Source organism: Podarcis cretensis, assembly GCF_951804945.1.
Source record: "Podarcis cretensis genome assembly, chromosome: 2".
Lineage (NCBI taxonomy): Eukaryota > Metazoa > Chordata > Lepidosauria > Squamata > Lacertidae > Podarcis > Podarcis cretensis.
Window position 1 is genome coordinate 58,562,958 of NC_137171.1, and position 24,682 is coordinate 58,587,639.

The following is a 24,682-nucleotide window of genomic DNA, read 5'->3' on the forward strand; positions in this document are numbered from 1 at the left end:
CTTGTGGACCACTAGTGATTCACAAGCTCCATTCAGGTGGTCCACCAAAATGGTCAACATTAACTGTACTTGGCCCTGCACTGTTTATTTTAATTGCAACTGTTTTGACCATGGCCAGATTATCAGGCAGGTTAACAGATCATCAAGGCCTTGGCCCAAGGCTTGTGATTCTCATAATATAGTATGAGTTTTGGCTATGGGGCCAGTGCTGAAGGGGAAAATGTTATTAAAATCTAAGTTTTGTATCTGCGTTGATTTGCTGGAGAAAGCTTAGTAAGTGCTTCGCTGAGACCCCCAGTAATTTGGGGCTGCTAGATGAGTTGTAAAACACAATACTTGTATTAAGTTCCTTACCCCACCACCAGTACACACCCACACTCACACACGTTAGCAAGGGCCTGAAGCTGTTTCCAGAAAGCAGGAAGTTCTCCTGAGTAGCACTTCTCAAAAGGGGAACAAACATCAGTATTTTGGCAGAGAAATAGATAGTACCTGTGTGATACCAGCCAAACCAGATTTCAGAAAGCTACAAGCAAATAAGCAAGCTCTGCTTCAGTTCTGCACCTGGTGAACAATCAGGGACAAGAAAGAGCCTAGCTAGAATTTGGAGCCTATGATGAAAGCTGTCTTTCTCCAGCACCCAATGATTTATCTCAAAAAATTAGTAAGCAACAGTTTGAGGAAATTATCCACTTGTTTTCTCCCTGAGACAGTCATCTCTTGCTGCTAGAAGCAGCTATGGTAATAAAAGATGATATCCTGCTTTTTTCCAGCAGGTGGACTCAAAGCAAACCAGGTAGACTCAAAAGCTAGCTAGAGCTGTTCCACAAGCCAAATTCTTGTTCTTACAGTTTTCTTTGGGCCTTAGTAGTGCTTGCTAGATCTAACAATATCATTATCCCAATATAATAGCAAGGTTAGCTTTCTGCAAGTGGAACAATGGTTCTTCTCCCTCAACAGTGCATGGGTCTTTCTTCCCTTTTGCTTCTTCCATTCTATGTCAGATGTCCAGGAGGCCTAATTTGCTGGTGTATGGGTAGCCACCTTTCATTAGTGAGGCTTCTATCTGCAGTGGCTGCAACCTTTTTTAAGCCTTTCAGCAAATTTTGTATTTTTGAGCAAGTACCATAGGCACAAAGGGACGCGGGTGGCGCTGTGGGTTAAACCACAGAGCCTAGGACTTGCTGATCAGAAGGTCTGCGGTTCGAATCCCCGCGGCGGGGTGAGCTCCCGTTTTTCGGTCCCTGCTCCTGCCAACCTAGCAGTTCAAAAGCACGTCAAAGTGCAAGTAGATAAATAGGTACCGCTCCAGCGGGAAGGTAAATGGCATTTCCGTGCGCTGCTCTGGTTCACCAGAAGTGGCTTAGTCATGCTGGCCACATGACCCGGAAGCTGTACGCCGGCTCCCTCGGCCAATAAAGCAAGATGAGAGCCGCAACCTCAGAGTCAGTCACGACTGGACCTAATGGTCAGGGGTCCCTTTACCTTTTTTACCATAGGCACAAGTAAGTTTCCAGTTACTTTTCTCCCCTACATCTGCCCCACCACAGGGGTGGACTTTGGTCTTTCAAATTCCAGCAGCGCCCTCCGCAAGGCCAAAATTCAATACTCCCACCTCTGACCTTCCATTCTGCATGTACACTATGTCATAGCTGCGTTGTCCCCCTTGTTTCCCCACACTGGGCACTGAGCCCAGTCACATTACCCTAAATCTGCCTCTGCACACCACTCACAAAAGAGAGAGAAAGTGCACACACTTTTTTCCCAAGGGAACTGGGTAAAAGTCCAATTCAGTATATTTATTCTGAGCCTTCAGAAACACATAGAGCAGAAAGAGGAAATGGGAAAGAGTGTCACTCTTCCAACTTCCTCCTTCAGTTCTATATGCTTTACAAGGAATAAAAAGGTAACCACCCCAATTGTCTCATGACCAAGGGGCAGAGGCCTCATGGGCACCAGCGGAAGAGCTCAAAGGTCCCATTGTATCTATAGGCACCATATTGCTGACCCCCCGGCCTTAAAAATACTATACAGTATATTGTAAAAATGAATGTTTTTGTGACCATCACATTTCAAAATACTTTATTAGAGGATCTACACATGGTATGCAGAGTTACTCATGAAACTTTTTTAATGAAAAGTTTTTTTGAAAAGCAAGTGTCTTACTCCTCCAGTACATCTTCCCATTGATTGTACATCTTCCCAAGATGCATGCTGTTTCACGGGCAAACTTGGCTAGTTTTCATTTGGTGTATTTCCTGCATTTCCTGTGTTCTAAATATTAAATTAAAAAATAAGGTTAGTTGACAGAAGCCAATTAGTGAAAACTCACTTTTTCATCAAATTAAAACTATCTCCCTCCAAATAAAAAAGCAAAGCATTTTTAAACATACAATCAATATTTCTAAAAGAGTTCTGCAGCTTTTTAGCAGATGCCTAGGAAATGTTCCCATTGAATGCATTATATTTACTTGTAAATGACTGACAAAAGGATGCAAATATTACATGTATTCTCTGATTTTCAACAACTCAGTAATTATATATTTTAGCTAAGTCCAAGAATATTTGTACCTTGTCCAAATATTGAGAAACCCTTTTCCTACAATTCAACAGAGCATATCTTTAATTCCATTATTTTAAACTGGCATAGGCACACTTAACTCACTGTTCAATTACAGAATCCATGTTTTTATGTAGGCTAAGAAATTTGAATTTACCTCAAGTTTTTCACGATTCTGATCCACATTTAGTAAAGATGGTATTTTAGATACTTCAGATTTCTTTGACTCCCTCTTCAGCACTCTTACCTGTTTAACTTTTACAAACAAATACCTAATTATTTCTAGATTTGGATACTTTTCTAGTTTGAATTATCAAAAATGTACAATCCAATAGCTAAGGAAACAAAGAAAACAATGATTTAATCGATATTTTTTTTTGAAATGAAAAGTAACTAGTTATTTTTGGCTTTAGAGCTTATTATATCATGGAAGCTTTCATTTTTTAAATTCAGATTCTTGCGAACACAATTCTGTGACCTCCCACATGGGAAAAACCAACTGAAGGGGGCATTTTTCTGCTGAACATGGGGTAATAGGAAAATATTTGAGCACTAATCCCCCTGCCACTGATCATTCATTCAGTGGTGCTTTTAGTTCTTGACTTTGGGACACCCTCTGGGGCCCTGTAGTCCACAAACCCCACAAATGACCACCAGAGACGGGCATCAGACCCTGGCTTTTTACAAAAACACAGATTCACAGTGGCAGGCAGGCAGGCAGGCACTCATACTGCTCCCAGACTCTAGAACTCCCTCCCTAGAGAAGTTAAACGGGCTCCCTCCTTCTCCTTCTGCTAGCAGGTGAAGAAGACCTTCTTGTTCCAACAGGCTTTGGGGAACTGATTGCTTTTAATGAGGGGGTGCTGCTGTGCTGTGCTGTTTTTGTTGTGATTGTATGTTTTGAGTCCCGAACAGTGGGAAAAGGCTGGGTATAATAAATAATAATAATAATAATAATAATAATATTCAGTAATATGCTGAACTGGCTGCGGTCATGCATACCATCAACTTCATTTTCCCAGCCTTTCTCTGGGTTCCACATTTTTTTTTAAAAAGGAGAAAACCTCTTAATGGTGACACCGGGTAAGTTTGTGGGGCAATGGAGGACCCACCCCTCAGTTTAACAAGTGGTGTTGGGAAGAGGTTCCTTTTGCTTCATTTTTATACATTTCTGCAGCTGCAAGCACAATTCTCAGAGGCCAGATTCAGCCATGCCCACCCACCACTTCAACTGCACACTTGCCACCACCACTCAACCTTTTTCATCACTTCAAATACAGAACCATAATACAGCAGCCATAATTCAAGGAACTTTGAAATTAGTTCTGTCGGCCCAAGGAAACCTTAGCCTTAGTTTTATGAAATGGAAGTCATTCCCCCTCTCCCCTCAAGCTACATGGCAAAATTTTGAAATTTTGTTTGTGTTGTGTTCAAAAGCAGTTTGCGATATGTGGAGTAGGGGTTCTGTTATTCAAAGAAAATCTACACAGAAGATCCATGACAGTATTTTTCAACTTTTGAAATATTACTTAAAAGCAGCTCCAAGTAAGTGTCTCTTTTTATGAAGCAGCAGTACTGGGAAGGGGATGTTTTAATTCACTGCCCTTTCTAATACCAATAAATAAATAAAATCAGCATTTACATACATTCCAGCCCTGAGCTGATTTCTGTGTTTAGTTCTATTTGCATGCAGCTTTTGATTTGAAAAGGAAGGAATCTGACTCATCAAAAGAAAGCCTTAAATAAAACTGCACGATTTTGCAGCACGTTCCACAAATCTTATATATAGATATTTAAGTTTCATTTCAGAGTAACTCATCTGAGCCTTACAATTTATCTGAAAAAAATCTATAGAAGATAGCAAGCATACTTTCCATTCCTTTCAGTTCTTTCTGTTGCCCCGTGGTTAGCTCTGGGAAGTGAATGTCCTTCTTCTCACATCTTGAAATATTGCGTTTCTTTCTGTTTATTGTGACCATTTGATCAATCTGAGCAGCTCTTTCATACAGAGAGACCTTCTCTATTTGGTTCTAAAAATGGAATCAGTATGTATCCAAGATAACATCTGTGCTACAGTTTCAACTTATCTATGCCTTTATGTAGTTAATTCTGACCTTGACACAAAGTAGTAATAATCTTTAAAATCTCTCTTTTGAGGACGCTTATATCACCAGGCAGGAATAAATCACTATTATGGGCTAGAAGAACTATTAGAAATTGCATCTTTCAGACAAAATCAACAGGTCTTTTTCCTTAGTAGCTGGCAGTATCCAGCAAAAACATATTTGTTTATTTCCATGGACAGTTAAATCACCTGTTCGGTTTACAACATCTACCAGGGAAGCATGACAGCTCTCTTATCTGCTGAAGACTCCCTTGAGCAACAGTAGTAGAGATATCTGGACTGTATTCCACACTACCCTGTGAACATTATACATTATACAACAGACCCAATACCCAGAATACTGGGACATTTGCTATGGCCCATGAAGTCCAGCAGAGATCTCTGGGGCTAATGCCTTGCATGCCCCAGCCCTCCAGCATCCATTGCCACTTGCAAACAGGCAGTTTGGTGACTGTAGTCACTAGCCTCACACTTGCAAGCCAGCTTACCAATTGGCGCTGTAATGAACTAGGAGCTGAGCATCTTTTTGCTCCCTGTCCAATTAGTACCATAGCTGCTTGTGATCAGGAGCTGACATCTGCCTTTGAGAATTTGGAAATTTCAGCTGATGTAGAATTCAGTGGCCAGACTTACAATTGGGACCAGGAGGTTCAAGTATATAATACTCATGCTTGTCTGTCTGCACTGACTTCCAGGTTGCTTTACAGGCCCAATTCAAAGTGCTCATTTTAGCCTGTAAAGCTTTCTACAGCCCAGGACCAGATTACATTATAGAGTGCCTTTTTCTTTTTAAATCTGCATGGAGTCTCAGGTTGTCCTTGGAGATCCTCCTCTAAGTATTCCTTCTAAGGGTTACATGAGAAAACACCTTTTCTACAGGGAGGTCTAACACATTTTCAGTGCCAGGTTAAGACTTTTTTTGTACACTCAAGCGTTTGAATGTTGATATTTGTCTTCTGCTTCCTTAATAGATGGTTTTTCATTGCTTTCTGTTTTACAGTGATCACTTGTGAGAAATTTATGGTGGGAGATGTAAACTTGTGGAGTAGGAGATGTTTAGCGTGAACACTATTAGCGTTGTATGTTTTTTAAGCTGTATTTTTTGCTATGTAAGTCACCTTGAGACCTTCAGGGGTAAGTAGCCATATAAATAAAATAATAATACAGCAAAAGCAGAGGAGAAAAGCAGCACTAAAAAAAGCAAAACAAAAGGAGAGTGAAGGAACAGTTGTGCAAAGCTAGTGCTTAGAAGAAGGTTCCAAAATACGTGAGTTGTTTTAACTGGACAAAGAGATCTTTTGCCCTGAGGGTGATCTTTGGTCAAAATGCAGCCAGCCTTCACAGAAAATCTTGCTACTTGCATAAAGGTAAAGGGACCCCTGACCATTAGGTCCAGTCGTGTCTGACTCTGGGGTTGCGGTGCTCATCTCGCTTTATTGGCTGAGGGAGCTGGCGTACAGCTTCCGGTGTTGGTTTCTGCTCTCTTCACTGTGCAGCGAAGTGCTTGTCACGAGACAGGTGTTTACATTCCACAGTCTGTGCTGTTGGGTTTTCCCACGGGAAAGGGAGACTGGATGTGACGTACACTGGTTTCCTGTTTTTCACTGTTCTCACAGTGTGTTCTCTCCGTGCTTTAGAGGAGAGAGGATGCTTTCTCTGCTCCAGCAGAGGCAAGATGTTTTTCTGTAATCTACCAGCTTTGAAGTGTAAATAAAGTAATATAGAGTATGTGGCACGTACTCCTCATCATTCCGCTGTGCTTGGGACACTGCAAATTCAACATCCGGGTCATGTGATCAGCATGACTAAGCCACTTCTGGCGAACCAGAGCAGCACACAGAAACGCCGTTTACCTTCCCGCTGGAGCGGTACCTATTTATCCACTTGCACTTTGACGTGCTTTCGAACTGCTAGGTTGGCAGAAGCAGGGACCAAGCAATGGGAGCTCACCCCGTCGCGGGGATTCGAACCGCCGACCTTCTGATCGGCAAGTCCTAGGCTCTGTGGTTTAACCCACAGCGCCACCCACGTCCTCAGCCTAAAGCTTCCTTCTTCCTTCACTTTTCCCTGGGTGTAAGCGCCAACAAAGGGAAAACCTATCCATAGCTCTTGGGGAGGCGGGCGGGGGGAATAAGTTTATTCACTTGAAGCTTAACAGCTGTGGTCCAGAAGCTAGGAAGGTATGAATGTCAGCCTGCACATATAGTGCTTTAGTTGTTGCTATTTTTTTCAACAAGTGCTCAATGCTTTTCTAGTAATACCAGCAAGTGTGCAGAGGTGGAAGGCTGATTCTGAGTGCAAAAGCGGCCTATGGGTGAAACGGAAGCTCATTTCTCACAGCAAAGCTCGGCTAAGTAGAAAAGCATGTAGGTAAGGACTTCAGAGAGGTAAGTGTTAATGCAGGGGCACTGTTTAGCAATTCTATGTCTGAACCCTTGCTGATAAAAAAGTAACACTCCCTGCTTTATATACAACCTGGCAGGCTCAAGTGGGTTTAAAGAAAGAGCCTGCTGTTTTTACATCAAATTTGGCCCTTAGGCATGTCAATCATTCTCTGAATTGCAACCATTGGCTTAAAAATATACTTCAAAGACATAACCAGATGAACCAAATTGATCTTTAAAACTGTACACTTACTTGAGATATAGTCCCTTCTTCTTGACGGTTATTTGGACCTATTTGTGACACTTGTGGCCAAGGACTTCGTCTTTTCTTTGCTTTTTCAGGTAATCTGATAAACAAGCAGATAAATGAAGTAACTAATTCATTCTCAACTAAGAACTCATGTCATTAGATTTTTATTTTTTATTAAGCATGTTCTATATTTAATATCTTCCCACCCACCCCATATGCTGTGGCAGGGATAGCTCCTCGATAAGAAATAACACATAGCTTATCTAAATTCAGCAGTTAAACTGTTTCTTTTTAAAACTTTGAGCAAAAATTGATCTTTCCCAAGCATTCCAATTCCCCACCCGCATTCACTTTTTCATTACATACCTTGAATTAGGGCACAGGAAATGTGAGTTGAAATTTGCAGTAAGATTTCCACAATTTGGGTTGATGCGTGGCATTGTCATAGTGGGTGTCTGTGGAGAATCCTCCTTTGTCCCACCAGTGTCAGTGCCGGCTGCCAAACCAGTGCCATCATTGCCTGTCAGTTTGTTTTCATGAGGAAGGTTTAGAGCATTCTGAGACAGAGCAGCCCACTGCGAAACTGCGTCTTCTTGTTCATTCCTTTTCAGCTCTGAGATTTCAGATTTCACCCCTTTCATTTTGATCCCTTTGACCTTCATCTCCTTTGGTTTTTTGTCCTTTTCAATTTCCTAGAACAGGTAATACACACAAATATTAAGCAATTCCTTCTATTAACCTACATTCTGATCCTATAGAAAAAGTTGGGAGTTGAGCTCCATGGAGTTGAAAGAAAAACAGTAGTGTCCAATTCATTTCAGAGTGTGAATCACTTTGAATTTCTTCTTTGATACATTCAACAGGCAAAGATGTATAATCCCTACATAATTCCCCAATCCACCAACTATGGATTAATAGCTTTGGTAGGCAAATGGTCAGGCAATCAAAAGTGAACAACAGTTTCACTTTCTGGGTCAAATCCTGGAAGTGACATGTGGATCATGGACACAGAGAAAAATCCTGAGTGAGCCAACAGTAAAATGTTTATGAAATACTAGAACACAATCTAAAAATGATCTTGAATTTGCTTATTAGTATTAAAAGTAATTCTGCACTATTGTGGAATTTTCTCCATTCTCCACAGTTTCAACATAATAGAACAGTCATTAATTCTGTGGCCTACTTAAAATTGCAAACCATTCCTTAATTTCTCTCACTGTTCATAGCCCTAAAAATATAAATATTATAAAACAGACCAATAAGTGCTTCTCAGACTTTGTTACTATAACAAGACTCGTGTCTTATTTTTTCCTTCTTTGGGACACCAACTATCTTAATTCAAAACATCTCAATCGTGAAGGCAACAATCACATGACCAACATATAACTCATTCAGCCTATGGCAGCTCTGCTAAAAGTCAGGTGTGGCTGACAAACAATGCAACAGAGGCAGATTCAGGAGAGTATGACCAGTTCACCCACACTGGGTGCTGAGCTTAGAGGGTGTTGCAACGGGCACCACAAAAATAATGAACAGAAGGCATGAGGGTGCCAAATGTTGGTGTTGCACAGGGCCCCACTTTGATAAGCTCAAAGTCCACCTCTGCAATGCAACTGGCATGGGCTGAAAGTGTTGTGAATAAGCTCTGATGAATAAGTATCACATTGACCTTTCATTTAATAATATGACTGAATTCCCAGAGTAAGCTAAAATTCTCAAGTCAAATCAAATTCTGCAACCTGTGTACATTAGGCAGGTTTATTCTGTTTACACTAGTTTATTCTGTTTACACTAGTAGGATCTGAGAACCTAATATATGTACAAAATGATAAGTAATTAACAGGGAATAATAAGTGTATACCTGTAGGTATCTATGGCAGCTCTCCTAACTACTTAGGGTGTGTGGGGGGGCATATTGCTAGCCTATAGTTTTTGCTACATGTAAAATAATAATAAACATTCTTTAAAAAGTAATCATTCTTACTTTCACAATAACTGGGCCACTCTGAGACACGTTAATGTGAACTGTTCTTTTTTCATCCATCTCTTTATTATTGTCTCTGAATTTTGAAAGAAAATTCAACTTTGCTTCTTGTAGTAATTTGGATTTCAATTCTGGTAAGAATCTGATAATGGAAAGTGCATTTACATCAACAAGCATATACAAACAAATTCTAGAGGAGTAGCCATGCTAGTCTCCTGTAGCAAGAACAGTCTTATGGCATCTTCACAACAACACATTTATTATGGCATAAGGTTTTTTGGGCTATAGTCTACTTCATCAGGTACCTGAAGTTGTATCCCAGGTAGCAGGTAATATGTCTGATTCAAATGGGGAGGGAGTGTAAACAGGTGAGAAGGAAATGAAATACCGGTACTTAAAAGTACAGATTATGGGTAAATTATATTATGAGTGGTCATTCACAAAAAGTACCAGTAGTTCCTAACACAGGCATCCAGGCATTGGGAGGCCAATTAACACATATGATGAAAATCCTTTATGCTGATTCAATCCACAACTGATATCACTGAATTGCTTGACGTATCATGATTCAACCGTTTCATGTTGCACTCTTCCTTTGAAGTTCCTTTGTTCAATGATGGCTACCTCAAGAACCATCACAGAATGGCCTGGGTCTGAAATATCCCTCTACTGGCTTTTCTATATTGCCATTTTAGTTATCTGGTTTGCCTATTTACTATCTTTCAAAGACACCAACCTGTTTATCCTACGCAGAATGCCAACTATGCTCACTATGGTCCACAAAAGGTTATGCCGGTTTGTAATACATTTGCTAGCCTTTAGGGTCCCACAAGACTCCGTTGTTTTTGCTGCAACGGATTAACACAACTGCCCTTCTGGAATATATTTAGCAGAACTAGAAAACATGCCAACCACAACACATCTGTTCTACATCTTAGTTGTGGCCCTAAAGGCAAATACTTTAAAGACCACTTGCTTATAAGTGCATTGTGTTCCATGTCAAATGTTTATTTCTCATTGCAAACCATATTCCAACTTTCAAGTTCTATTTCAGCCTTCATAAATTATGCACTGGTCTATTTATTGTATTCTAAAGATCAAGCATTCTTTCTTGACATGGAACTTTAACAAAGCCCCTTTGAGGTTTGAGAAAACAGAACAAATGCCTAGAAAGATTTGCAACAAATTTGTTCTTTTTTGCCTAATGCTTGACAAGACGATTAAGTCAAGAAAAACAGTATCATAGTGACTGATCGTCCATTTAGCTGAAAATCATAACACAGAATGATCTAAAAATACATGTACTAAAGTCCTATTGATATGAATGGAATTTATTTCAAACTACATGTCCTTAGAATTGCAACCTTAAGGTCCAAATCCATGAGTCGGATGTATGAATTGGAAACAGCCTTCTACACATGGATTGTCCTTCTGGCTCCCTCCACCCCCCGAAAACAAAACAAATTGCCTCCTGGAGCCAAGAATATACAAGCACTTAGGATGTGTGTGTTCTGCACAACATCCTACCTCTGAATAGATTCTGACCATGTGAGGCTTTAAAGTGTCAGCCACTTGTTGAAGTGGGTGACAGTAAATCTGTGCATCCTGTTGCCCTTCTCAAAAGGTGATTTACACTACCCCACTCGTGACCATTTATCTTTTAATGATGGAGATTCTAATGAGCTTTGATCATTCAGAGACACAGCTGCAGTACATAGTGGGGGCTTTTTTTGTAGCAGTAGTTAATTTTCAGAAACTTAAATTCAATTTACACAGCATCCGATGTGCAAAAACACAGGGCCCCAAGCTGCCGCTGTGCCTAAATATTGCTCCTGGCACCCAGGTAACTGAAGAGCTTAGGTAGCAAGTTTCTTCCATGTGTGCTGATGTGTATGAGAGTTGGCTTTCTCCTCCTACTGTGTTACACCACAATCCTACCCATGTCTCGGCAGAAGTCCTAATGAATTCAATGGAGTTTACACCCAGGTAAATGGGATTAAGATTGCAGCCATGGTTCCTAAATGGAAGTAGGAGTCACTCTTTGAATGAAGGACCTCCAATTCTGAGGCTGTGATTTTCAGGTTAGTTTGAGCCCTGATTCCTCTCAATTAAGCATAGCCTGGAAAAAGGATGGTGGAGACAGACTAGAGCAAGACTTCTACTTGATGGTGAGTTCACACATCAATCTCATCTTCCTTCCAAGCTGGCTCCTAGAAGATCGGATCAGATTGGTTCCTATGTTTTGCAAAATCATTTGCACTCCTGAACATCGTCACAGTGTCGTTAAGAGCTTTTTAATGTATATAGTGGTACCTCGTGTTACGTACTTAATCCGTTCCAGAGGTCCATTAATAACAGGAAACCGCTTGTAACATGAGGTGTGCTTTCTTTAACGGCACCTCCCACATGAGGCGCACTTTCTCTAATGGCGCCTCCCGCTGCTGCCGCGCCACCGGAGCACGACTTCTACTCGCATCCCGGGGCAAAGGTTGCAACAAGGGCCATCTACTTCCAGGTTAGCGGAGCGCATAACCTGCAGCATTCGTAAGGGGAACGGTATGTAACACGAGGTACCACTGTATTCACAATTCTTCCTGGTCAATGCAGGAGCCATCAGTCACATCTCAAGCACTGGCCAACATGGTGTTAAGACATTTGAACAGTTACAATCACACAGTAGTTACATTTGAAACGGCAGTATTTTGCATTTCAAACCTAGTAAGAAAATCCGGTTTCCCAAAAAGTAAGTATTTGAGCACAGGGAATATGCAGTATCTCATCAATTGAAGCATTACTATAGGTGGAAATGTTTTGATTCCTCCCTCACGCCTAACAAATTATTAGCATGTATTTGTTATGAAAAATGTCAGTCATCTTGAAAGGCTCTCATAGAAAAATCCAAAGCCTGAGGTCATGTCACTTACTTTTCAACAAACCCATCTCTGGTAAAATAGTCATGCTGTAACAAATCAGCAGATGATATCCTATCTGCAGGATCCATTTGTAAGCAAGCCTAAAAAATAATGGAACAATTATTTTAGAAGACAGCATTTCTAAAAGCTTATATAATATTATCCAGGGGGGAAATGTGTATAATAAAATGTGTATTATATAACATTTATTATTTATTATTTATTAAGAAGTGAAATAAACAAAAAATGAAAGCATATTGATATTGTTATTTAACAATTTTAAGGAATATTAGCATATTTTCTACATGCAGTCATTTTGCCATTTTATTACTGTAACAAATAAATTTCTCTTGATTACTGTGAAAATTGAGCTGAAATTCAGGTGAGAAATTTTGTTTCATGATACTTAAAATAAAAGATAAATATCTTTTTTCTGATCTTTGAAATCTCCCCTCTTCCAATAATGTGGTACTTCAGGTACCCAGACCCCTTTTATAGCAAAAGAACTATATAACTGCTGACCATTTACTGTATTACATGGGATCCAACCATTCTGCCTACAGGAAACATAACTTGAATTTTCCCAAAACAACATGTTATTTTTGGAAAAACGCAATGCTTCCCCCAGCTAGCAGAACCATTGAGTTTTGGAATGCTGTCTGAACTTTATTTGGAAGGGCTGTGAGCATTTATTGGATAGTGCCTGTGAAAGCAATATAACAAAATAATAACCATGTAAAGAATGCAGCTTACATGAAAGTTAAAACAAAAGGCCAAAAAAGTAGTTATGACTACTGCATCAAAAGGAAGCATGTTGGCCTTGAATCAAATTAATAGTTGATGCAATGCAGGAAGATTTCATAAGGATCGCAGAACATACAGAAGGGAGACACTTCTTTTGGACCCAATGCACAATATGTTCTTTCTCAAAAAAATGCAATAGTACTTTTACTGGAATTTTGAGTGCTATTTTTGCGTATAAATTTGTTGTGTGATTTATTTTATGATGTATCATGCTATCGTATCCATACGTATGAAAGGTGAGCTACCAAAACATCCCCCTCGCAGTGCTATTGTGCAGGGGAGCGGGAGCTCCCACTGGTGCCAATTAGAGCTTTTTCAGGACTAATAGCTATATGGAACAGTTAATTTTTATCACTATCATAGCTAGGGATGGAAGGATTAAACCTCCCATCCTCATGTACTGAGGTCCCAATGAAAAAATCCCCAACACCATTAAAAAAAACCCAAACCTGACAAACTTCCCTAGTGATTTATTTGTCATAATATGTAATTTGGCTCTAAGTCAAGAAAAAGTGTGGAGAGTCCTCTTAAGGCTTCTCCCTCTTTTCCTTGAGTTTTCTACTGTATATGAGTCACTGTACACCTGACATCACCCAGCACTGTCAGATGGATGGGAGTGACACAGCAGCAGCAAAACTGAAGGATGGAGTGGCTATCATGCCATTGCCTTTGTACAGGCAAAACTGTACCACCAAGATTAAAATGAAATAGTGGTATGCTTTGAACTGAATAAGACTCATGCCTTAAAAAAAAAAAAATCTAGCAGAAGCTTCTCATCTTCTTCCATGACAGAAAAATACTTTGTGCACACAAAAGCTACCGTATTTTTTGCTCTGTAAGACTCACTTTTTCTCTCCTGAAAAGTAAGGGGAAATGTGTGTGCGTCTTATGGAGCGAATGCAGGCTGCGCAGCTATCCCAGAAGCTAGAACACCAAGAGGGATTGCTGCTTTCACTGCGCAGTGATCCCTCTTGCTGTTCTGGCTTCTGAGATTCAGAATATTTTTTTTCTGGACTGGAAGGAAGCAGCCTGGGAGACAGCAAGTTTGCCTAAGGTTGTTTTGGGGATGTCAGGCAAGAACACCAGGCTTCCTGCCTATCATTGAGAGTGACATACCTCTTCCACGTGCTCAGTTTGCACCTTTGTAAATACAACAGCTATCACAAGGACAGTCTAAGTTTCCAGGGCTCTCTTCCAAAGAAAATTAAACTGTCCTTGGAACTTCTGATTCCTCAAAGAAGTGAGGAGCATGCAAGCCTATTTTTCTGGAGCAATGCTGCCCATCAGCCAGCTGCTCCATATTTATCAAGGAGCAAATGTTGCCTAACATTATATAATTGGCCCACATAGCACGCTGCTCAGGCAGGAGTAGCTGTTTTGGGATGATGTAAATCAAAGTTTTATTCCTTAATCTTTATTGTGCTTTTGAGCAGAAATATAACGTAATGGACTCAGTCCAATACTTTTGTAAGTTTAACACAAAGGCATCCAATGAACAACATAGCTATCACTTTCTTTGACAAAATACTTTGCTTGTATCGCCAGCATTGTTTAATATGCAACAGAACTGTGTAACAAACAAACTGAAGATGCCATAGCATCTCCATGTTTGACCAGTGCCATTATTGGTTCATGAATACTATCATTCTGTGACTTACAGAACCTTGACTTCATTAACCTTTCACAGAATAAATAAGAGCCTTCATTTTCTAAAAACCAATCCTATCAGTGTTAAAGAAATTACTGCTGGTAAGGACACTTTATCATGGCATGTCTTGTTATGTTTGTGAATCGAATACTTTAGACTTTTGTTCATGTATGAATAATAGCAGTGCAATGCACATTATTGCAAGCGTGCCTGGCATTGCTGTTGTCATGAATGATTTGTTACATTTGTAATGGCACCTTCTTCAACATTTACATAATTCTCTATTAAAAAATGACTTCAAGCTAGGATCTGACAAACACACACTGCCTAGAAGCATGTTTGCAGAAACACATCAGAGAAAAAGAATAGGAAAATGCATTTTGCAATTAAAATATTACAAGAACCCTAATGGAACATCTTTCAAGATGACACCAGAAAATACAGGATGACTGTTTTTTTAACACTGATGTTGTTCTCATTTTGATTGAATTGGGCTTGACTATTATAGTATGCTTCAAAATTTCAACTAGATCTTCCGGTACAATTTACCACAGCTGAGCCATTGCAAACCCTATTTTGGACCAGGATACTGTTTGACCCAGTGACCATGCAACAAAAGCCAGTGTTGCTGTGATTGCTCTGAGCAATGTTTCAAGTGACAAGGACCAGGCTCGGATAAGACAACTGATGCCACATTTCAGGCCAGTCACAGCGGCCTTGGCAGTTGTTTCATAGCCACTACCAGACAAAACAACCCTGGGGTTTAGAAGGCTCATCAAGTGCAGTACTGCTGTGTATCAACCCAATTGAAGTTTGATCCAATTCAGCAATAAACAGTGGGTTTTCCCAGGGACAGTGGTGGTGGGGAACCATGCTCATACCCATGCTTACAAATTACAGACTGTGCCTAGAAATTATGCCACTAACAGAAGTGTGGACAAGCTCTTAGTTACTGAACTTACATTTGTAAGCATACTCATAGCTCCAATTGATTCCACTGTAGGGTTGCCTACATTAGCAATGTGGAGACATGTAATAAGCCATTTAAAATTCAACAGAATCCTTCACAGGATTAAACTGCTGAATGAAGTTCTTAGGTCTCTTATTTCAACCATAAAAACTCTCATAAATATTCTTTCTTCCTGAATTTAGATTCTAATGGACAGATTCTACTTGAAAATAATGTATTTAGGATAACACCCAGAGAATAGCATGCAACATGGAATTAGTTGTTGTCATAAGGAAAAGCAGCTTATACTTTAGGAAATTTAACATTCTCTTTGATAAAGACCTTATCAAAAAGTTGCCTTAAAATTTTGCTCTTAAACTTCTGCCAAATAATTTAAATGGATTTGAAGGTGTGTGCTTTAAAAAAAAACCAACCACACCAGTTACCGTATTGTTCCATGTATAAGACTAGGTTTTTTTACCCAAAAATTAGGTTTAAAATCATCTTAAACACGGATAGTGCTTCCTTAATTTTGAGTCCCCCAAAATAGGAGGCGTCTTATATATGGGGGCATCTTATACACAGAAAAATACAGTATTTCCTAATATAAGAGAATGAATGGTAGGTTCAATCATCAAAAAATAGAGCATCACACACATTGCCCATACCAAATGAACTCAAAGGCAGAAAATAGTTGTTCAGTGTGGTAAAACCATCGTTTAAAATGAAACAGATTTTTGTCTGTGAAATACAGTAACTAAGTATGGCTCTCTTAACCTTCTGGCATTGAAGCTTTTAGGATAAACTTTTCTTTAACAGCAGCAGGAGAAAAATTAGAAAAATGAAACCTCATGGTCCTACCAAGAGATTCTGAAATGTATAAAAGTGATAATTAATGAGGCCTGGACAGAGATTTCAAGTAATCCACATAGCCTACTTATCATCTGTAGTGGGGGAGTCAGTGAGAAAGCAGGGGGGTGGGGGTGGGGAGTCGGGATACCAGAGGTCTGTAGGTCAATCCTAAATACACAAAGTAACAGCAACACTGATATGTCAATTACAGAACACAAACTATACCAGGCTACAAATAATGATCATCAGTAAGCTTGATACTCAGACCTCTTCTGACATACATGAACCATATCTGCAACCAGTGCACTGAGCTTGGGATACTTTTTCCTTGCACTTTTAGGGTGCTGAACTTCAGGAAGGACCATCCCTGAAAAAACTGGGCTCCTTATAAAAATATTCTGAAGGTGAGGTGTCAAGTTACCTGAAAGAAAGAAAGAAACCCAATAAGCATTAATGTGTCAGATAAAAGGTACATTTTGTTGACAAAAATCAATTTAATTTCAGGTGCACTCCTGATACTTTGAAAAACAGAGCATGCTTCTTATGACTGAAATTGACAAAACGTTCACACACGTTTAATTATGCTAACAGTGCAATCCTATAAAGAAGGTCCAAAGAGTTCAGTAGGACTTACTTCAAGGTAAATGTATATAGGGTTGTAACCTAAAATAATAATGGAGAAGACCTTAATGTAAGTGTACTTAAGACTCATTCAACACAACACTTGTGTAGAAAAGCCTGACCCTCTTGTGCCTCCACTTTGCTCAAGTGAGGCAAACACATACAGTGGTACCTCGGGTTAAGAGGTCCGTTCTTAACCTGAAACTGTTCTTAACCTGAGGTACCACTTTAGCTAATGGGGCCTCCCGCTGCTGCTGCCATGCGATTTCTGTTCTCACCCTGAAGCAAAGTTCTTCTTTATTAGGAATATGGAAAGCAAGGGAGACCACAATGGGAAAAAGCAGAATTAGCTCAAATCTATGTACAAACTTCAATCCTTCTGCAGTCCCAAACATCAACAACAAGATATTTGCTCCAAAAGGGGAAAAAATAGTTGGAATACTAAGGGCACACTTCTGTAATGCCAGCTGAGAGTATAAGATTTAGTAGGGGCTCTGCTCTATCAATGGAACACAAGATACACAGCAAAGATAGAACACCTCAAGGCTTTTCTGTCACAACAATAAACTGGTGGAGCGGCTAAAATGGAGTGCAGTCATGTGTAGGACAAGGTAGCAGGAGGGAGGACCACACTTGTAACCGATATATTATACCTCTGATCTACGGAGACGCCTGCGTCAACAGTATAACTTTACACCAGCCTCTAGACCTCGCATAATAATTTCCCTTGAAATTATTCCAATAGAAAGGGGACAATATGTTAAAAGCCACCCCCGTATCCATGGCCATCCCTCCTACACTGCTACTAGAGAACTCAGGATATGTTATAACTCAACACCTAATCATAACACTAGTATATAAACTATATTATTATTTGTGTCAAAGGAGAACACAGACAGAACTACTGAACTGTAGAGAAGGTTACGTTGAGCAGATTCCTTCTAGAATTCTGTCTGTAGCTTTTGGTTGCAAATGATTTCTTTTTTTTTAGGTGAATAATATATTTCCTCCACTTCCCTTAATTAAGAAATGGTGATTTAAAGCCCAAACCTTGTGTAGAGATGTACAATGGCTAATTACTGAGCTTAGAGTAGCAATGAACAACATTTTACTACAATGATTTCTGCAGAGATCATCTGCAGCAGTACCTACCTACTTTGGTCACAATTTTATGAAGTAGGTCTAGGTCAGAGCTGCTGGGTAGATAGGGGTTGCCAGTGGCCATCTCGATGATCATACAACCTAAAGCCCAGATGTCCACAGGTCTAAGATCAGGAAATGAACAAAGTGCTCAACAATACAGAGACTGAAGCTATAATAAAGTCAGCTAAATCTTTTAAATAAGAAATTTAAAGAAAAAATTGAAACGTTTATAAGAGTACAAAAATTGAAACTAAAAACATGGACAATTAGCGAAGGCCAAGGGCATAACAGTCAAATTTTATTGTCCACGGAAGTCTGCTGACTTCCAGTAAGTGCTTTGAGGACTGCAGCCTGGCAGCATCCCAGCCCTAAATGCATTGTGTTGGCATGCATCACAATGATTTCAATGGAACTTGGGATAAATTTGATATAAGGCTGGAATCAGAATCTCTTCCAGACTTCTCTCAATTTACCTATCCAGCACAGGGGACTTTCACAGTTGGTCAAGGTGTGATATTGTAAGACATCTGCCAATGCCTACACCACAGAAATAGACTATTGCTGACACCTAGAGCCCCCTGACTCTGTTCCTTCTCATTCTCCTTCCTGCTACAGCTACCTGCCCTCTCCAGGCTTAACAGCAGTGGCAAGAGGAAGGAGAAGGAGAAGCAGCCTCTATTCAGCCTCCCCTCTCCTTCTGGATAGTGGTACAGACTGGCTATTGGGGGGGGCAAGTAAATGGTCTGTGGTGACAGTGCTAAAGAGTTAGACCTACTCAGGGCATTTTGCCCTTGTGCTCTCCAAAACCTGGGACTGACACTGCAGCTGGCACTGGGGAAATTGTTAGCCTAATTGTATCATGCCTATTATGTGCATCTATGTTCCACTGAAATCAATGAGACTTGTAAACATAAAATAATACTAGGGTGTAATCCCAGTGTAACACAACTACTTCAATTTCAAAATATAGCAAACAGCATAAACTTTCACTAGTAGACACGTTTTATTTAAAGGTAAATGTTTTTTCATGTCACTGAATCCAATGTTGTATGCACAGTTGTGTAGGATTATGAACAATGTTATGTGAATTATTAAGATTGGATATTTTATCAATCTCACCCTTCATCAAAAGAGGAGCTGCTGTTTAAATGTGTGTGAGGGTGCCATCTCATGTCCCTCTGCTATGCCCCACAGCATCCAAGTTTATATAAATTTGTTTTTTCAGTGCTTTCATGTGAATATCCTTTAACAGTTACCTTCTTGAATATCTAAATATAAGATAAAGTGCTGTCCAATGCAGGCTCATTAACAGGATTTTAAAAAATACATACTTCCCATATGTAGTATCTTTTAATACCAACTCTGGAGCTCTGTACCACCGTGTGGCCACATAATCAGTATAAATGTCACCAGGGGCTGCTAAGGTCCGAGCAAATCCAAAATCACAAAGTTTAGTAATTCCAGTCTGTGAAACTAAAATATTCTCAGGTTTGATATCACGATGAATGACCTGGCAAAATAAGAATAAAGCCTAAGAACAAAATCAATTGAACAAAAAAAGTTTAAGAATCGGTTGAGGAACAAAGAGGTTTATTTTTAAGGAGGAAAATTAATTGATTACCCAAAGCTATGAAATAAACAGGCAAGTTTTGCCCATCAAACAATTAAATTGAGATATGGAGAGAAGCTATAAGAAGAAATGGAACTCAGAGAATAGTAGGAAAATAATTATTCTGGTGTTATAAAAAAATCTGGATTTGAGGAAAAGTGTGTCTGGAACAAAACTAAAGTCTATGGTCATATCTACATTTAAAATCAAGCTTATCTCATGTTCCTCTGACATTTGGTGAGGGTACTGAGAATTCTCTATGAGAAATGCCTGCCTCCCTCACAAATCTATAATTCCAAAGACTGATTGGTGAGAAAAATGAAACTGTTTTGACAGCTCAAGCCTATACATGTATACTCAGAAGTAGGTCCCACTGAATTAAACTGGGCCTACTTAAAAGGAAAGTATAGAACTATACCCAGCACTTCTATCAGATGGGCATGTGCTATGCCATTATCACAGGATTTTTCTGATGCAGTGTTAGTTCCTGAAGCTTGCAATGCAGTTGGATAAGGGCATTTGCAATGAACAGAACTCATAACTGTGCTATCCTGTGACAGCACATGCTGTAAATCAGTGCCACAGCTGTTGCCAAAGTATGGACATTGTTTGATTTCTAATTTTGCAGCCTCCTATACCTTAATGATCTTTCTTCTTTAAAAACCGTGCAATAGTTTTGTATTTTCACAACTGTTATAGTTTTTACAAAAGCCTCGTTTCACCATGTATTCTCAGTAATGAAGAATATCAAACTTTATCTATTGTATCTACAGTATGTTGAAATTATAGAGCATAATAATAAGGCAGAAAGAAGAATATGAACAGATTGGTCCATAAACAAAACATATTATGTGGCGTTTACATTCATGACTATATACATGAGGCAAATAAGAGGATTTTTTTTTCTCCTGCACTTTAAACAGGTGATTAACAGAAACACAACAGGTATAGTTTTTCTTGAACTTCTGTAATAGGGAAAACAGCATCTGTTGAACTTAATATCCTGAAATTATTAAAGGCAGATAAACCTCTGTCAATAAAAGATGTGATAAATTATTCAGATTTAGATTATTCTGTTTCAACCTTTGATTTTTCTCCATGACTTTTATAGGGTACTTACATTGTTGCTGTGAAGATAGTCAATTGCTCGAAGAATCTGGTAGAGATACCTTTTAAGTCTTCTATTATCCAGTCCATGAGAGTAATGCTGTAGCTCATCTAAAATTGTATGGTCAATAAATTCAAAGACTAAGTTGATTTTCTTTTTCTGTTTAATGACATCAATCAGATTGACCAAATTTTCATGACGAAATTGCTGTTGACAAAAGAGGAAACAAACTTCTGTTCTTCTTCCCTTTGTAAGAGTTTTGCAATTCATCTACTTTCTCACAATTAATTTGAGCCTCCACAATTTGAAGTGATTTAACAAACATATTCCCAGTACTTGTATTGGGAAAATACAATACGTATTTATAAACTTTGTTTTATCATTTATGGAGAGATTAAGAAAAATAACTTTAACTATAGCTATAAAATAATTCTATGAATAATTAACATATAGTTTACTTCATTTAAGGTCTATTAAACATTCTACCACTGTGTTTTTTTTCCTTTACGTGAGGCATAATTATTTTAACTGGTAGCAACACAAAATAATTTCACAATGTGTCTTACTATTAACAATAAGAAAAGGAATAGCACTAATGTTTGCCTACACAAGGCTCTATATATTTTCAACATTAACACAACGTCTAAGGTTTCTAATCTGAATATCAGAAAATCTGTTATCACTTATGAAAAAGCAAGTTTTCAGCCCTCATGGTTGTGAAGAAAATCTTGGAAGAAACTCATATTGGAACACTTAGCACTAAAATACCACTGAATTCACCGGAGCATATCTATGTACAGTACTCAGAAATCAACTGACATCCTGATTCTAATTTTAAAGCATAGCAACAAAATAAATTTGACACAAACACTATCCCTTCCCTTTTTCTGATATGTGTTCAGTAGGCACATATCAGAAAGATATGTAAAAGATATACGTAACAATTATGCATATTTGATCTCTGGGGATATCAAGGCATTGATTTTCAAAACAGCAACAAAAGAAGCAAACCTTCAGGAACTTTATCTCTCTCATTGCAATTTTGTTGACAGACTTTTCAGGCTTCTCATAAAATATCTTAATGGCAACTATATGTCCTGTTTCCTTGTGTTTACATTTCATTACTGTTCCATAACTTCCCTCTCCCACTTTTCCGAGGATCTCATACATCTCCATACTCAAGTCTGAAATCTCTTCAAAGAAGGGGAAAAATGTTATTTTGAAGTACTCAAACTTTTTTGTTGCTTCTTAAATGAATTCTGCAAATAAATTTAAAAGGAGCTATTCCTACACAGAAACTTTTTCAACCAGTTTCACACCTAACAAGCGCTGTAGCTGTTAAAGATAGTAACACAAAATACCATGAACTTCTCCCCACTGAAAGAAGGAAGAGCTGTAAGTATCAAGACCAGCTGTTATTTCTTTTTGTGCAATCTACCACTGTTGCGGCAAAATCTGTTTTCCTTCAACAGGGCTTGCACATGACTTGGGGCTTGGCGTACTGAAACCTCTAGTTAAGTAACTAGGAGTGGCCTGTACCTGAGTGTGCAAGGGACATCTGACACCCCACTTTGAATTATCTCCAGATTATTGTAACTAGGGCAAAGTGTGTATAATTTAAATAACCATACATTCTTCCCCACCTAGTCATGCATCTGTTTCTTTTAGATTGCGCCCCACCTGTTAATTGTAAGGTGTCATGCCATGGATGGTCTTAAATAAACAAATCAATCCCCAAGACTTTTCTTACACTGTAGCTACTGCTGGTGTTCCCATTCCACAACCTTGTAAACAGTTTTGATCACAGCAGTACAATATAACTAAAGAGGCAATGTGGAACAGTTCCTGTTTTCATATGGGGGGGCGGGGAGTATTCTTCATTCATTGATTGGAGACATCCCACTAGCCCTGCTGCCACAATTCACTTGTAAAAAGCTTCACCACAAAGTACATGGGAAATGCAGCTGCACAAAAGAGCTGCCTGGAAGTGAGGAGGGAGGGATGATCTCACCCCCACCTTAGGTGTTGGCATCTGCACCCTCTGTGTCTGTGGTTTATCCCGGTCCACTTATGTTCCACCCTCACACTGCCTAAGGACAGTTCAGCTGCCTCTCTTTCCTACCTCTCCCTGCACAGATCTGGCCCTTGAAAATCACCCTGCCTTGTTTGACAGGAAACCTCACCAGCCTCTCAGTAAACACCTCAACCCACATTTGGGGCACTGGCGCAGAATCATCGGGGTTCAACCCCTGCCAGGTCGCACGAGACCTTCGGTGGGTTTGGATGCTCTCTCGGGTTTAAATCTTTGCTTTGGAGTCACTGGCTGGTATGCATTTTTTAGAATCATAGAACTGAAGAGTTGGAAGGGACCCCCTAGGGTCATCTAGTCTAACCCCCTACAATGCAGGAATGTAAGCGAAAGCATCCATGACCGATGGCCTTCCAACCTCTGCTAAAAAACCTCCAAGGATGAGGAGTCCGTTCTGTTCTTTTCTTTTCTTTTCTTTTCTTTTCTTTTCTTTTCTTTTCTTTTCAGGTAAGAAGCCCCGGGAGGCTTTTTGGCCAAAGAGCAGTAAACGCAACAGATGTTTTAAAAAGAAAACATTTTGGTTTTTGCTCTTTTTTTTTTACTTCCGTCGGTCCTTGCAGGATTGGGGGGGGGGGGGAGTCCCAGCTTCCTGAAGCTTGCTCATCTTCCCCCCTTGTTTGGCGGTGCTACCTCCCTCCGCCCCACCGGCCCCTCGGCCTTTTCTGCTGCTCCGCAGTTCCCTCCCTCCTGCGGCTTCCCTTTTTTCCCCCGCCTCTCCCGCGTCCCGGCCTCTCCCGGGGCCACCTTGGCTCCGGGAAGCGCCAGTGCACCACCCACGGAGGAGTTCCTATTAAAGGCGCTCCTGCTTCTGACCTGCTCTCGGGAGCTCCCCATGTTGACTCCTCCTAGGCCCAGCCAAGCAAACCGGCCCTGTTACCATAGCAACAGCCGGCAATATCAACAGCCGGCCGGCCTACGTCACCCGGGAGCGAGAGGTGGTTCTTCTCTCTGACCTCATCGCGTTCGACGCGTTCGAAAGGTGGGGCGAAGGCTGAGCCCTGGCCGGTGGGTGACGTCAGCTTGTCCCGCAACATGCCTGCGGGTGGGGCCGGAATCGCTCCTCTTACCTAACGGGGGTTTCTGAAAAACGACCATTTCGCAAGGCTGCCGGGCCTCCGTTAGGGTTTTCCTTGCAAGCACCACGAAATGTCGACTGCCCCAAATCCATCTGCCCAAGATTGTAACGCGTTCCGATGACGGGGCAGCGCAATCCGAAAGGCTGCCATTCGGAATGGCGTTTACTTAGAGCAGGCATCCCCAAACTCGGCCCTCCAGTTGTTTTGGGACTACAGTTCCCATCATCCGTGACCACTGGTCCTGTTAGGTAGGGATGACGGGAGTTGTAGTCCCAAAGCATCTGGAGGGTCGAGTTTGGGGATGCCTGACTTAGAGAGTAAGCACCACTGAATGTAGTGGGCCTTTTTCTCAGAGTCAGCATGGGAAAAGATTGCACTGTGTTGGTTTCCGATTATGGAAGGGTTCAGAAGTGCCATTTGCTAATTCACTTTATTTATGCAGGTAAACAGGTATGCCAGCAAGGTAGCAGATCCCACAGAAAGCACCCCGTACCCCAGGTTTCAGGTACAAACTCAGATGCCTGCTGTTATCCTCCAAAATGCCAACCACACAAGCAAGCCTGACTTC

General features: G+C 40.2%; 1 protein-coding gene across 3 annotated transcripts; it reads right to left on the minus strand.

The window, feature by feature from the left end:
* Positions 1-2,065: 2,065 nt before the first annotated feature.
* On the minus strand, positions 2,066-24,005 carry CDKL3 (cyclin dependent kinase like 3). Of its 3 annotated transcripts, none has more exons than XM_079968119.1 (13): positions 23,852-24,005; positions 21,961-22,142; positions 20,962-21,156; positions 19,564-19,742; positions 18,242-18,354; positions 16,750-16,889; positions 12,228-12,316; positions 9,304-9,445; positions 7,686-8,011; positions 7,323-7,416; positions 4,431-4,590; positions 2,718-2,815; positions 2,066-2,274 (listed from the first exon to the last, which is right to left on the minus strand). In XM_079968119.1, the coding sequence occupies exons 1-13, from the start codon at positions 23,916-23,918 to the stop codon at positions 2,236-2,238; spliced, it is 1,824 nt and encodes a 607-aa protein (XP_079824245.1). In that variant the 5' UTR covers positions 23,919-24,005; the 3' UTR covers positions 2,066-2,235. The 3 variants fall into 3 exon arrangements, with proteins under 3 accessions (XP_079824245.1, XP_079824247.1, XP_079824246.1); XM_079968121.1 differs by having other exon boundaries at positions 21,961-22,133; positions 23,852-23,982; XM_079968120.1 differs by having other exon boundaries at positions 23,812-23,894.
* Between the last annotated feature and the right edge of the window lie 677 nt (positions 24,006-24,682).